Below are 16,426 nucleotides of genomic sequence, written 5' to 3' on the forward strand. Positions count from 1 at the left end.
TATCAAATTTCATACTCCTTTCATCTTAGAGGCGCATCTAGTCATGTGGGTATCTGGCAGAATTATTATCAGCGTTGTGGAGTTTGCCTCTGCAACATTATGCTGAGCCAGGGCCTTTTTGCAGCCACAAGGCAAGCCTGATTTAATATTTGTCAGAAGTGTTGTAATTCGATTGTGATCCTATTAGTATTCTGTGATCCTACGCTATTTTATTTTTGTATTTTTTGTATATTTTACTGTGTCTTATAGCGTATAATCATATCACTGTGTTGTTTTGTTGCAATAAATCTTTTTTGTATTGTATTGTATTGTAGCCAAGAACCTTATGTCTAGTAGCAAATCGGATGTCAACACCAGCAAGATTTGATATTTTACCGTGTCATGAGACTAAATGCATGTGTGAACGCATTCATTGAAATACTGATACCACTAATATAAACCTAATATGTACTAAAAAATACGATTCGGAAGAGAAATACTAGGCACCATGTGAGCGTACCCTTACGTTAAACTGAATGTTTACCTGTCAATAGGTAACATCCAAGTTGTCTGGATCGAAGCTGTGATGGACGCAAGCGCTCTAACGTCCAGGCCCACGCAAAGTCTGATGATTTGATTTATGACATATTGGAAATATTGCGTCGCTTCATTTGCATTCGTGAGGCTGCAGACTACGCGCGTGCATCTTGACCTTTGGAGTTCAGGTAAGAAAAGTGGTTATTTAGGGCATTCTAAACTTAAAATACGATTAATTTAGACGATTTACCAAAAAGTCGAGTACGTCAGTAATTTTTTTTTAAATTTAGGTGATATTATTTTCACGGTCCTTATATTAAATTTTTACGTGGTATTAGTGTAGGGATGTGTGCATTGTACAGTAGGCCATAGTGTGGTGTTGTACATTTCTCAAATGTTTTTTGGTGGTATTTGGTGGTGTAATACCTAATTTTTAGTGAAATTTTGGTGTTATAATATAGCAGTGTCGATTACTGGGAAAGGGGTGCGGGTTATTAACCAATTGTATATTTCTTTATAATATCAGCGTTGTGTAAAGTGTTATTAGAAGTCTCTTTTACCAAATTATCGAATTTTGACAGAATAAAATGAACATGGAAGTTGGTTCTGGAAAATCAATACAATACACACTTAGATTTGCGCACGTTATTGCGCAAGTCTAGAAACTAGATTTTTCCATCGGTGATTCTGCGGAGTAGGCGGGGGTTGCTAGGGTCGTCTTGTGTGCTGTCGTCTTTATTTCGTAACTGTTGCGCCAAATTTCATTTGCTATCAACTAATAACTTATTTGAAAATTTATAATGGTGCTGTATCTTGAAAATATTAGTCCAAAGTGAGTTCTTTAATAATATTTTTTCAGTATAAATTGCATACCTTTTTGCAACGTTATTTTTTTATTGTGTTTAATTGAATGCTTGCGATTTATACAGTGCGATGTATTTTTTAATACAATTATTATTAAGAATTTTAAAGCTGTTTCCAAAAATTTTAATACCTTATTCCGTTAAATTTATTTCTTTTTAAATATTTTTAATGCAGTACCGATAGTAAATTATTATAAGCACGTCCAGTAGAATATATTTAACGGTAAAATATTTAAACAAAGGCGCGTGTTAAGTGTTATGGCGATTATTTACTATGAAAAACCTACGTATTTTATTGCGTCAGACTGGACATTGTGCAATAGGGTGGGGAAATGGGGAAGGAGATGTAGCAACGGCACAATTAAATACATATTCATATTGGTAATTTAAAAATCTACAACGCACTCGATACCAGCTGTTGATACTGAAAGGTTACCATTATACTTAGTTTAAAAATTGCATTTGGTAAAATTAGGTACAATTTTCAGTCGTGTAGGTAATGATGATTCGAAAAGCAGAGACTCATTTAATTTTTGATCATGTGCTATAAAACACGCATGCGCACTTGGATAGTTGGATACCTTTCGTAGATTTAGCTCGATCGATCGGGCGGCCATTACATGAGACTGGACATTGTTCAAAATGGCGGGTGGGTAGGTAGGGGAACCATACATTTTTGTATATAGTAACGATGCAGTTAATTCCTTGCTCGACTCTCTAGGGCTATCTTATATTTTTCAGATTTCTGAAACTAACGAAAAAGGATGGCTTTTTCTAAGCCCATCGAGTTTGAGGACGAGTTGGATAAGCCGGCTTTTAATTTAGGTGTGAAGACCTGCCGCCTAATCGTCGACGGTAATTATCCTTTTTGCTTTTTTAAAAGTGATTTGCTCCTATAGCTTTATTTATGACTCTTTTGATTAATAAACAAAAATGCCAAGCGATGTTATTATACTTATTGATACAGCAAAGTATAGGCTGAATAAGCAATTAATAAATTTCTTTGCTTTAATTAATAGGAACCTTGCGATCGCTTTTAACTTGATTTCGCGAATATTTTTTTTGTGGATTTATATGAAACTAGCTTTTACCCGCGGCATAGCCCGCGCAGTCAAAGAAAAACCCGCATAGATCCCGTTCCCGAGGGATTTCCGGGAAAAAACCTATCCTATGTCCTTTCTCGGGTATCAAAATGTCTCTTAACCAAATTTCATGCAAATTGGTTCAGTAGTTAAGGCGTGATTGAGTAACAGACATACAGAGTTACTTTCACATTTATAATATTAAGTAAGGATGTCAACAATAAAAACGAGACTCATAGTTAGAATTAATTAAATATATGGCGACTTATTTTTTGATGTAAATAAATAAATATATTTACATTTATATAAATAAGTATATTACGCACATAATATGCGAAATATTTTTCAACTTATAATGCAATTTTCAATTAAAGGTTTGCCCCCGTATGCAACCAACGCCCATTCGTTAGCACTAAGGGAGAGATTCTTAGTGTTCGGCGACTTGAGGGTTGAGGGGATCGCCCAGGGTAATGCTTTGCTCAACTTTTATACTGCCGAAGGAGCTCAGCGAGCGTTGCAAGCCTCCGGTAACATTTGCTTCGCAGGGCATATTCTCACTCTTTGTGAGCAAGAGATCATCGGAAAGCCTCCTCCACAAAGGAGAAACCCTAACAGAGGTGAGTTTTCTAATGGATAATATAAAGGATTAAGGGTTATTATATCGACATAATATTTCCGTAAAGGGCATTGAGTAAAAAAAAAAACAATTTTTATTTAAGAGATCAATTAAATATTGTTTCTTTTAGTAGATGTTTCACTATTTTACATCCTGCAGAAATTATATATTTTTTTTATTTATGTGGAAATTGAATATCTATTATTGTTATTGAATATATTATTATAAAGAAATAAAACATTTTAAACACCTAATACAGACCAGCTCGAATTGGCGCATAAGTACCTCTCCATCTCTAATTTTTTTATATTTAGGATCCAAATACCAAGTAGTCTCTTGAAATGGTCTTACTAATGATATAAATGCATACACCTTTATTTTTAAAATATAAGTAGGCGTGGAATTTTTATTTTTTTAACTTAAAGTCTAGATCCACGCTATGCGCCGCATATAATATTATACGGTCTTATACGGTCATACGGTTACAAAACATATAAAGTATAGGAGGTAGCAATGTTTTCGAGAGATAATTTTAGAACAGGTGGTGTGCGATTGTATTATCAATGTAGTCGTCATTAAAGTATCATACAAGCAAGACGTATCTAGACACGCGGCAGCGTGTCAAGCCGAGTTCAAGCGAAGAGAACTGGCGAGCAGCAGCCGTGTGTATATTTACACGAACCATTTCGAGCCACTTTTCACCCCCTCATGACTCGAAAACTATTTAAGTTAAATAAACCAAATTTGGTACATATCAAGAGGACCTCAAGATAAACAAGAACCTTAAATTTCATAAATACAGATTAAACAGTTGCGTAGATATTATATCGCAATTTTTAAGACTGACTGACTCATAGATTTATACAAAACCCAACCCACTTCCAGATGACCTATTAATTTCAGTGTAATGGAAGAAGGCTTCGTCGAAGGTTGAAATGATTTAATTTGCGTAATATTAATATAAGTGAAACATCTTTAGGCGCGTTTAGAGTAAAATTTCCAGATCGCATCATGGCAATACCGTAACGTCATGGAGTAAGGCGACGATTCTTCTACAACGATCTTTGCATCTTGGTAATAGTGTGTGTACAAATTCACGCTGGATGTTTAGAAAATCATGTAATCTTTTAAACAGAAAACGAGTTTAAAAAATTGCAGATAATAACGGGGTAATGTGCGCTGACATTCAAAACATACAAGAAAATAGAGAAAATAATACTAAACAAACCATACAGAGAAACCGTAAGAAAAAAAAATCGTATATAAAAAGTATTATATTATGTATTCATAAAGTAAATCAAATTTGCAGAGTAATTTTCTGTACAAAAAGTAATGATATCCCACCAAAAACAGAAATGTAAAAATTGGAGCCGAGTTCAATCTTTGACTTAATTTGCCAAAAAAAGAAATGAGATCTAAATGTGTGCCAAGTTCTGCAGACAGTCCAGAAATTTATTTACAAAGATGTATTATGTTCTTAGGTTGACTGAAAACTCAATTGTTTTATTTTCCCTTAGAGAACAATGTTTATTCCAAAACTAGCTGTGCCCGCGACTTCGTCCGCGTGGAATAGTGACTGCATAGTAGTTACTAATTAACTTAATTATTGAGTAAACACGTACTACCATAAATAATTAAAAGAACTGATAGTAAAATTTATTACCGGACTGAGCTAAAAAATAAAAAAAATAAATGACTAATTAATTTTCTATGTATTTCTTTTAAATTATGTCATATTATTTTTAAGCACCATGGGGGAGGCGAGCAAATTTCTTCCTTCCTTGTATGGATGTTATTAACAATGTTTCGTGCAGCAACTGATCAGCTTACTCGATACTCAGTTTTTATCAAATCCAGCACCAAATCCAAATCAGATCTTTCCTGTCTCACGCCTGTGGTAACTAAACCGTTTAGACCGTGCAATAAAAATTAAATAAAAAAAAACCCAACGCAACGAAGAAAAGTGCATAGAAAAAGGAATAAATAATTTCACAAACTTCCCGACGATCTTTAAAAATAAATACCATTTTAAATAATATTTATAAAAAAAAACAAAGTCGTCGGGGCTGCCATGCCAACATTATCATAATAATTAATATATCATATACCTCTATATAAATATTTTTTTTTATAATGGTACATAATTTTTAAGATCGTCGGGAAGTTTGTAAAATGATTTATTCCTCTTCGTTGCTTTGGGATTTTTTTTTAATTTTTAAATTTTTAAACTTCGGTTTCTTATTTTAATGTAATATTTTCAAGTGAGCGAGACTGAACTATCAAAATATATACCTCCATATTACATTCCTACATAATATTGATATAAGTTTGTTGCTCCTTGACATCTTTTACGTTGGGCCGTAACCGTGCAAAAATTGTAATGGACCACAGTGGCAAAAGAAGTGGTATATTTAGGAAAAAAAAAATTCCAAGGGCCAGGCCTATATGGCTTTAAGTAGAGTTCAAAATTTCCAGGGTGTGGCTATCCTCTCGCTCCCATATCTCCTCTTCTTTCACAGACTTTCAACCCTTCCCTTTCCACCCCTAGTAAATGGCAGAACCGATTTTGATGTAAACCATATCTATTTGTACCTATATGTACATTGTACACGTCATATCCTGTCGTTTGATGCTCCATTTGGTTTATTTATACCCACTGTCGCCCCTAAAGTGCCCTAAATGTAATAAACGGATGAACCGATTTCGATAAAATATGACTAATTGTAATTCACACTTTGCCCATTCATATGCCCCGCTTGAGTTTCGATTATTGTTCATTCCCACTTTTACCCACATATAGGTATAATGAATTAATGGATGAACCGATTTTCATTAAATATGTCTAATTATACTTTACACGTCATGCCCTTTCATTTGATATGTCACTTGAGTATATTTGACAAATTTCATTTTTTTATTACCACTTTTATACCTATATCAAATAAATGGATGAACCGATTTTGATTAAATTTGACTTATTGTTACTGATAGGTCATTCACTTTCATTTCACTTTTACCCCTATATACCTAGATATAATAAATGGATGAACCGATTTTGATACACTTTATCTAAGAACCAGCGTCGGAAAATATGCTGCCTAACAAAAAAACCGCATCTAATTCGGATTACCTGTTAGCGAGCTACGGTGGCACAAACAGACACACACACACACACACACAGATAAACATAGCGATCAAAAACTTATCACCCAACTTTTTGCGTCGGGAGTTAAAAATATAATACGACATAATTTAAAGGACATTTTATGTATAAAATTTACCTAGAAAAAAACATAATTCTAATTTGACCCTTGGGGACTTTCGATATGATCACCTGGACATTTATAGGAATAACTGTAACAGATAACTTATATCGTACACTGTAGGTACAGTGTACAATAAATAGAACGCCTTAGCAAATGTTCGCCGTGAATACTTAAATGGTCATAACTTTTTTGTTAACGAACCGATTGACATGAAATAAACACTAAATGTTAAATGAAGATTACTCCAATATATTAGTGAAAACCGCATCTAAATCGGATAAGCCGTTTCTGAGATTAGCGTGCACGAACATACAGACAAACAGACAAACAGACAAACAGACAAACAGACAAAAAATTTTTTAACTACAGTTTTGGGTTTGGGATCGATTTAATAATAACACCTGCTAATTTTTTTTTTTCATATTTCCATTGTACAGACACCGCTTTTCTACAATTTTATTATATGTATTGATGATATAACTTTTTTAATTTGAATAATATAATTATTTTCACAAAGCAAACAACTAATGACCTATTGAACCCCATAATTTGATGAGGCTAGTTTTTAGAACCTCACAAAATATAAACAGTATGTAAAACTAAAAAAAAAAAACTAAAAACTAAAAAGAGTCACAGCGCATTAATCAAGCCAAGCACAATCTAGTAGAAGGGTTCTACTTGCTACGGCGATTAAAAGCAAGTCAGGTGAACTTCATCGTTTTCGTGCACTTGTAGACCAGGGATCAGAAGCGTCTTTCATCACGTCAAGAGTTGTCGATTTATTAAATCTACAGAAGAAAAGAGTACATGGTACAGTATCGGGTATAGGTGAAGAAAAACAAGATTTGAAGTATAAGGTCCAATTGTCATTACACACTAAATCGTCGCCTATTGAAATGGAAGCTTATGTGATGAAAACAATTTCATCGATTCTGCCTGCCAAGAAGATTTCATTGCAGATGGAAATGGAAATTATCGATTTAGCTGACCCTACTTACGGAACACCTGGCAGCATTGACCTTCTACTAGGTGTAGAAGTTTTTACGAGAATTATTGAAGACGGCATCATACGCCTACACAACGGTTTAGTAGCCCAAAAGACTAGTCTGGGATGGATCTTATCTAGCCAGATTACACATGCTGATCGTGACAACATGAAAACACTAAGAAGTATATTCATCAGAGAAGACAATGACTTACTTAAATATTTTTGGGAAATAGACACGTTCATATACAACAAGAAGAATATATTTACAAAAGAAGAAGAAGAAGAATGTGAAGATATATATATATATGTACAAAAACAACTCAAAGAGATCACGAAGGAAGATATATAGTAACTACCTTTAAAGCAAAGTTTAGAAGAAACAATTGAACAAATAGGAAATACTAAGGATACTGCAATAAAGAGGTTCAAACAATTAGAAAGAAAATTTGCTAAAGACAAATCACTAAAAGAAGAATACGCAAAGGTTATAAAAGAATATTATAAGTATGGGTCACATGAAGAAGTTAGAAGATGATGATGACAAGAGCACTATATACTTACCTCATCATGCTGTCATTCGACAAGACAAGGAGACTACAAAGGTCCGTGTAGTCTTCGATGCTTCAGCTAAGGGCTCCAACGGTTTATCACTGGATGATTTAATGCGAGTAGGTCCTGTTCTACAAAGAGATCTTCGCAGTCTTATTACTTTATGGAGAGTTATTAAGATTTGCTTCATTGGAGACATAACAAAGATGTACAGAATGGTTAAGATGTCTGAAAACCACTCAAAATTACAATGCATTGTTTGGAGAGACAATCCAGACGAGGTATTAAGAAGTTATAAACATTTAACAGTTAAGTTCGGAACGGCCGCTGCACCATTCCTCGCCGTCAGAACACTGAAACAATTAGCAAACGATGAAATGCTAGAATATCCTGAAGCTGCTAATCCGATTCAAACATCATTTTATGTTGATGATCTAATGGGGGGTCATGAAGATGTAGAAAAGGCAAAGAAGCTCTGTGAAGAAATAAAGATTGTATTGAAAAGGGGAGGATTTAACATGCAAAAGTGGTCCAGTAATGCTGAAGAAGTCATACAATACATAAAAGAAGATGATAATACAATAAGGGAAAATTTAAATATCAAACTAGATAAAATAATAAAAAATAAAAATATTAGGCTTAACATGGGATAGAAGAAACATTTAAAATAACTATAGACTTACCTGAATTAATACTTCCTGTGACAAAAAGGTCTATTCTTTCCGATGTTGCACGTTTGTTTGACCCTTTTGGGTGGTTATCTCCTGTTGTAATAGTAGCAAAGGTCATAATGCAAAAACTTTGGCTTCGTAATAAGGGATGGGATGATGAGTTACCCTGCGACATAATAGAAGAATGGAAATGCTATAGAGATGACTTACTTGAACTACAATCGCTTGAAGTCCCACGATATAAGGGGCTGCAGGACGTCGGCGGGCCTCGGTTTGCTGGTCGCGGATATAAACTATACCAACTTACACCCTTTCACACCGGAAATAGGTCGACTTACCCTACGTTCACACTGTCATACGATTTGCCGAATCTTATTTTCATCGGATCTGGAAAAACCGAATGTTGTATCCACACAGCACATCTAGCATTGTCGTATCCAACGGCCTCGTATCGCGATCCTGTGTTAACTGTATTTAAGCAAGAGCGCGTATGTGAACCTTTGAACGCACGTATGAATCACTGCACCGGATCTGAAATATGGCAGTACGGACGGATCGGTATGTAGTCGCAAAATCGAGTCTCAACTTCAGTCAGATACGATTTTTTGCCGTGTCTTGAAATCGAATGCATGTGTGAACTCATTCATTGAAATACCACTAAACTGAATCCTGCAAAAAATCGATAGGTACGGTAGAGAAAACGGCGACACCGTGTGGACGTTGGGTCCCTTTGTAATCCAGAACCCCGCACATAATATTGTACTTATTTCTTATGAAAGAATAACAGTATTTGTATTTTTCCAGTATTCACCATTAGCCCAGCTCACTTAAACTACGAAGGGAATATCGTTCATCAAATGTTGAGACTCAGGAATACCATCAGTTACAGCAACGAGGATCTCATAGCTTTCCTTAAGATTGCAGTTGATGTGGAAAATGTCATGCGGATTGGCTGGCCAGGTTGTAGAATCTCAATATGTATCAATAAATGTAAGCCTTCTGTGTCTGAAACTGTTTCGATATTGCATAGTGATAAATACCTCAGTTGTTTATGGAAATAGAGTTAATAAATAGTTTCAGTATTATCGCTTTTTTATAAGAGGATGCCGTATGATTTATGACTTATTGAACGTTTAGTCTAAAACTGGTGCATGAACACTATCATAATATTTACAAAATTCCGACAATATAATTATTATGTCGGTAATATTATATTGTCGGATTGCTTATTATGTAATACAAGGTTGCCCCCTTGCCTCATATCCCCTTTTTTCTGTTTTTTCTCAAGTAGAATTCTTTACGCTAAGCGCATTTGGCAATTCAGTTTTATTATATAGAGCTTAGAATTTAGATACATAGTTCTTCGTTCATACTGGCTGGATGGATTGCATGTTTGCTTTATTTTAAATTGTATGCCTAATAAAAAAATTCGTAATGAACAATGTTTAATAAATGTATTTTTTTTCTAGGTACCTTTTATTTTGCATTTTTGACCCTATCTCTTCTTTCATGTGACGTCGTAAACCTAATTCAGGCTTTTACCTATGTAAAATATTGATTTGTTTGTTGTCGTGATTTAATTAAAATAAGGTAAGAATTTGTGTTTGTTTAATACCTACTATCAAATATAAATCATAACAGCTTATGATGAAAGAATAATCTACTTATTCATAGTAATAAATGAGTATAAATAACTTCCTATATTATAAAGTACGTTCGTAAGGTACGTACGTTTATTTATTGTGGTTCCCTCATTTTTTTCAGAATGCCGAGCTATTCTGCATGGTTCCTTGATAACTGGCATTTCAACCAAACCGAGCGAAGCCGATTGCTTCGTGTATGTCCCTACGTATAATTATATCACATCGAAATTTTGCGTTGGCAGAGCGATGCAAATTATACTTAAAAAAAAGGACATGTTTGAACTCTGGTATACGTGTGACAATATAAAAAAACCATCATTTCGTATATACCACATTCAAACGGGTATGTATTGTACGGTGCACTTTAAAAGTTATCTGTATGTGTATACTAGTCGCCTGCAAAAGTTTTTTCTGAGCCTGAATGAAAGTTTCACGCCGATGTGTTTGATTATTAAATATTGGGCTCAAGTAAATGGCTTGCTGGGAACTTGTCAACTAAATACCTATTCGCTTATGCTTCTTATCCTATTTTTCCTTCAACAACCTCCTCGTTATATACCATCTGTACAATATCTACAGAAGAAGATGCACGCAGAAACAATAGTCGATAATTGGAATGTGAATTTTTTTGATAAAATTAATTTGATGCGACAGCATACCAGCAAATCACTTGGGATCCTTGCTCTCATGGGAGAGTTCTTTGCATTTTATGCAACCTTTAATTTCAGAGATTTTGTGGTATGCCCGTATTTGGGGAAACTTATTTTGAAAAGCGATTTTAGTAATATCGGTACCTTGAGCGACAATTTTGAAAAATACAAACAAAACGTAAACTTTTTTCGGGAACCTCCACTTCGACATAACACCCCCATGGTGGTACAAGATACATTTCAACTCAATAATAATTTAACCAGTTCACTAACTCTTGAAATCATTGATGAATTTCAAGCTTACTGCCAATTTGCTTTCGAAGCATATAAAGACGGAAGAAAAAATAATTACAAATATTTTCTGCGAACCATTCTAGTCGGAATACCACTACATCTTCGAAGGTTTAAATTTAAAATATTCACAGTCAAATTAAAAGTATATCAAAATTTTGAATGTGATGTCCAAAGCTGGAGAGTCATTGTGAAAGAAAATCTTTTTACGATACTGAAACATATTTGTAAAATATCATTATTTGATGTCGGGGAAACTCGAACTGATTCACAAGTGGAGACCGTTTGGTTAGGTATTGTTCATCACAGAATTTGGGAGAGGGATATAAACACTACTTACCCCGCTGACTTCTTGGTAAAGGAAAGAAATGTGACTAACGCCATTCGCTGGGATGAATCTCGTTCTACACATTTCTCCTTCAATTTAAAAATATGGTATATTGATGGCACAAAGTTTGTTCATTTTGTTATCACTCATTTAAATGGGTCCCGTCATGATTACTTAAAATTTGGCAACTTCGTTCAAGAAGAAATTTTCAAATGGTTGTTTATTTGCACCGGACCACGTTCGTCTGAGGGGTTTTTATCAGTGCTCGCCCGTGCCCTCCGCTAAAACCTTATTTTATTTTAATACTTAAGTACTTTTTTTTTGTATCATCTTATTCAAATTTATGTACAAGCAATCAATTTTATTACTCATTTTAATTATTTAAGAAATAAGAAAATATTTGAATATTAATAGCTACCTATTTAAAAAATATTAATTAATTAACTATTAATATAAAAAACACGCTTAATCGAGTCTAAAGGAGTAGATTACATACAAATATGTCAATTATGTATTTAATTATTTATGTCAATTACCTTGAAAAATCTTGGGAAAAACTTATAATAACTAATAATTTGGCAATAGCATTGGTGAGAAAGAAATATACTCATCAAGAATAATTAAATTGAAAATTCAAATTATTTTAACCTTTTTTCCATAATATTATGTATGGAAACGGATTCTATCCTAATATTGAAATAGGGTTATTTATCTTTGGGCCAGCGATGACCGTTATAAAAGACGAGGATTCAGTACAAGCAAAAAATTCAAAAGCATAAGCCAAGAGTCTGGTGGTCTGTAATGATTTTCTTTTAGACTTGATCTTAAATACAGAGTTTCTATTATCCTTACTTAGGTATTATAAAAATATAAGAAATGAAGTACATAATAACATATTTCTGTCACAATAATTTATCAAATCTTCTTCAAAATATAAATAAAGATATAAATAATAATTTAAAGATAAATAATTGTCATCAAAGATTATATCTATGTACATTTTAAAAGATGTGACATAAAAATAAATGTTAATTTTACAGACAATCAGGCCGCTTGATTTATTACTCGTACTTGTCTAGTATTCCATTTATAAAGTCCCTTTTTTCATTTTGTTTTAATTGCTATCAAGAAAGTTATGGTATCCTGTCCATATTTTTAGTGATTGCCACTTACACTATAAGGTTTAAAATATTTTGAATTTGCCAAGCAGGATCAACAACCGGCGACGAGAGTTTCTATCTCAGATTTATAAAATTATTGTGTACGTACGTAGATATTTTTTTTTGTATTTTCCCGTGTGGTGCCGGATTAGAATAGCACCACCCCATCTCTACCCTTGGGTGTCGTAAAAGGCGACTAAGGGTTTCTACATGCAAACAGAGTGACAGCAGCGTTATGCATGATCTCCCGCACCAATAACTGTGCTCGCCAATCCGCCTGGCAATCGTGGCGACTTTTCCCATCATTTACCTGCTCTAAGCTATCGGCTGAATTTGGAAGTTATCGTCATTCGATCCGGATGTTTGGTGAATGTAGCTCTATGACATTTTGTGCTTTTTATTATCTGGTTTAAGTTGATTATCGGTACATACACGGTACATATTTTTTTATTAGTTGTTATCAGACTCTTTTTTTGTATTGTTTTTATATTTGAACCAGATTTTAAAAAGACGCGGGCACACCTTATGAAACAATTAGGTACAGTAAACTTATACTAATATTTGAAACTGCTACTTTATGAACAACGACAGTAAGCATTTAATTTATCAGTTAAACGATATTTCCTAAGGTATTCATTTAATAAAACATGTTTAGAATAATATGGATTAAGTAATACCGTTTTTGTGAAAATTCCAATTACCGGCTTATGATTGCCCGTTTTTTAACGTAGGCATTAAATCGGTTATCCTAAAGAGATAGACATGAACAATATAAAATATGAATATGAATTATGAAATAGTAAGTATGTGTGTAAATACACATACCTACTTACTATTTCATAATTCATATAAACAAAAACATTTTCTGTTTATAAAAGTTGTGAAGAAACAACCCGTATACCTACCCACCGCTATAGTTTCTATAGTAAGAAATAAAATTATATTTCTCTGCCATTGTCGCGATGCATTTAACTACTAAACACTAAAGCATTTCGCTACTAAAAGTAGAAGATTCCAATTTAATACACATAAATAGGGGGAGTAAGAATAAAATAAAATGGTGGTGTGGCACAATGAATGGATAATAACATGGTAACTCTTCCTGGTGGCAAGACTCCAATATTTTTCTTCGGATATTTTTCAATCTGTTTTTAGGCAAAGTATCCCAAGAGAGATGCTATCCAATACTAAATCATGATTTTAAAGATCGCATGCATAGTTTAACACAAATTAAACGTTTTCCTTATTTGTCTTTCCTACGTTTACTGGAATATGGGTAAAAAATATAAAGTATAAGTCATCAAAAAAATAATCGCCCTACCGTTGTGCTCATATTTATGAAATCAAATGTAATTTTAGGCGGGACGGTGGGGTGCACAGATAATCTAAAATCATGAAGTTAAAAATAAGCATTTCTTCTTTCATTTAATTAATACTGCTATTATAAATATACACGAAATATTACATGTCTATTTACAAATGAATAAAATAATGTGGTGAGTGAGAATGTACCTAACTAGATAATTATTGTAGGTATAAAACGAAGATACCTGTGGATAGGAAATTGATTAGGATCTTTTCTTAAAGTTTTATTTTCTATTATATTATCTTGTTGTTTATTTTTAATTAAATTAATTGTTACTTAAAATTACTAATGCTTAAATCGACAATATATTTTGTTATTATTCTTAAGTAGGTAGGTAAGTAGGAAAAATAGTTAATAGTAGGAGCTGTGGTAGGAGTAAGAAAAAAAAGGAATAAAAAAAATGTCAATAATTATATTATATTATTTAAAAAATTAAAATTAAAGCTTTTCTTCTCAATTAACCAACTTTAACAACCCAAAGAAATAAAAAGAGGAAGAGGAAAACGCACAATTTCCTAACTTCAGTTAGATGATACATAATTGATATGACGACTTTTTTATTTTCGGAAAGAATAATTAATGTTAAAATGAACGAGGCATTAACTGCGATATAGATCATCAGAACAAAACACGTAATTGTTTCTTCCTTCTTTTTTTTGACATAAAATAAGGAAATAAATAAAAATGGAAATAAAAAAAGATGGTTCATATCCGTTTTGATAAATAAAAAAGAAACTCTTTAAATCTACTCTATTACATAATTCAATTAAAACATCACATAAAATTAAAAAGGCCAAGAATAAAAAAAATAAAAAATACCTAACCGGAGTCACTAATTATTATAAAACATGTTGAGTCGGATTAGAAAACTAAAATAGATTGAAATGATTCCATCTATTCATTTCTGGTTTTATTTCCAGAAAGAGGGTGTAATTTTTTTAAGTTTCTCAAAAGTTTTAACACAAAATACTTATACATATTTTTCTGAATCGCCACAACATGCTCCACCCGCAGCTACCATAGTATCCATTCATTACGCCACATATTACTCTGGTGTTTATTCAACATAATTTTCATAAAATTTTGTTGTTTATCTCATTGGACCCGGAATAATGTCTTGACGATTATTCTAGGCTATGTACAGCGTTAAAATTAAATTAGATATAAGTAACGGAGGTAACAGTTGGATTTTTTTTCTACAAAATGTGCTTACATAATGATTTTTTTTTTCAAATTAGTAAAAATTATTATAATTTACGAACAGTAGGTAACCTACGAACCAGGGCCGGATCTACCCATGGGCTTTATGGGCTGCAGCCCAGGGCCCCGAGGTTAAAAGGGCCCCCATACCCCGATAAAAACAATGGGCGATAATTTGAAAAAAAATCTGTAGTCGGTTTTCGAAAAAAAAATTGATGAAAATCGCATAACTACCTACTTCAATAACTTTTGCTAACATGTACCTAAAAGGATGTTTGCATGTTGATTTTCAACTTATAGAAAATAAATCTCATTGAAACTATTTGGTTATTTTATATAGGTAGTTATACATAATAATAACTAGCTGCGCCCCGCGATTTCACTCACGTGGCTCAGATCCTGTTGGTCTTAGCCTGATGATATAATAGCCTTCCACTATAAATGGGCTATCTAACACCGAAATAATTTTTTTATAACTATCAACGTACAATTAAAAATTTATATACTTATAAACATTTGTCATTTTTTAACGAAATGCGTTATTGAATGCGTTTTAACTCTTATGTACGAGCCCGAACGAGTTATGGCCAAGTCATGTAAGGTTAAATTAGGTAAGAATCTCGGAATTCGAGATACCCGACAGACAGACTTACAGCTGTCTGTAAATACTTATACAGGGTGTAATCGTTAAGTGTGCACAGGCGATTTTTCCGTAAGTATTACAGATAACAAAAAACTTTAAACTGATATCGAAAGTACTTAACCTTATGAGTAAAATGGCCGTAATAAATTTTTAAAAATAAATCGAGAAATATCAAAAAAATTATCTTTAAACCCTCCCATACATTAAGTATGAAATATGAATATCCCATATACATTTAATATGAAAGATTTTAGCTTTCTTTTTCTTTTTTTGGTTTTCTGCTTTAATTACTTCGCAAATTTGAAGTGGCATTTTCCACGCTTTTTCCAGACATTTTCACGCATTTTCCGGGACTTTTACAGGCATTTTCCGGGAATTATCCAGGCATTGCCAGGCATTTTCCGGATGTCCCCGGAAAATGCCTGCGTGGAAATGTCCGGGGAAAAAGTGGAACATACCTGGAAGAACCCCGGAAAATGCCTGGGAATTTCCCGGAAAATGCCTGGGAAATGCCCGGAAAATTCCCGGAAAATATCCGGAAAATGCGTGAAAATGTCCGGGAAAAGTGTGGAAAACGCCTGGAAAATCCTCGGA

The 16,426-nt window shown here is 33.3% G+C and overlaps 2 protein-coding genes across 2 annotated transcripts; both read left to right on the forward strand.

Annotated features, from left to right (window-relative positions):
* The first annotated feature begins 570 nt into the window (after positions 1-570).
* Positions 571-11,748, forward strand: LOC123705523 (terminal uridylyltransferase Tailor-like). Its single transcript, XM_045654338.1, has 6 exons — positions 571-704; positions 2,121-2,234; positions 2,836-3,078; positions 9,356-9,541; positions 10,021-10,141; positions 10,316-11,748. The coding sequence occupies exon 6, from the start codon at positions 10,441-10,443 to the stop codon at positions 11,746-11,748; it is 1,308 nt and encodes a 435-aa protein (XP_045510294.1). The 5' UTR covers positions 571-704; positions 2,121-2,234; positions 2,836-3,078; positions 9,356-9,541; positions 10,021-10,141; positions 10,316-10,440.
* Positions 7,838-9,382, forward strand: LOC123705522. The gene is made up of 2 exons (XM_045654337.1): positions 7,838-8,374; positions 9,356-9,382. Exons 1-2 carry the CDS (start codon positions 7,838-7,840, stop codon positions 9,380-9,382), a joined length of 564 nt encoding a protein of 187 aa, XP_045510293.1.
* Positions 11,749-16,426: the final 4,678 nt, after the last annotated feature.

Source organism: Colias croceus, chromosome Z, assembly GCF_905220415.1.
Source record: "Colias croceus chromosome Z, ilColCroc2.1".
NCBI classification, from domain to species: domain Eukaryota; kingdom Metazoa; phylum Arthropoda; class Insecta; order Lepidoptera; family Pieridae; genus Colias; species Colias croceus.

Coding starts and splice junctions, on each gene's coding strand:
- LOC123705522 (XM_045654337.1), top strand. CDS start 7,838: ATGGGTCACATGAAGAAGTTAGAAGATGATGATGACAAGAGCACTATA. Junction 8,375..9,355: donor TCTGTGAAGAAATAAAGATT/GTATTGAAAAGG, acceptor GTATTTTTCCAG/TATTCACCATTAGCCCAGCT.
- LOC123705523 (XM_045654338.1), top strand. CDS start 10,441: ATGCAAATTATACTTAAAAAAAAGGACATGTTTGAACTCTGGTATACG.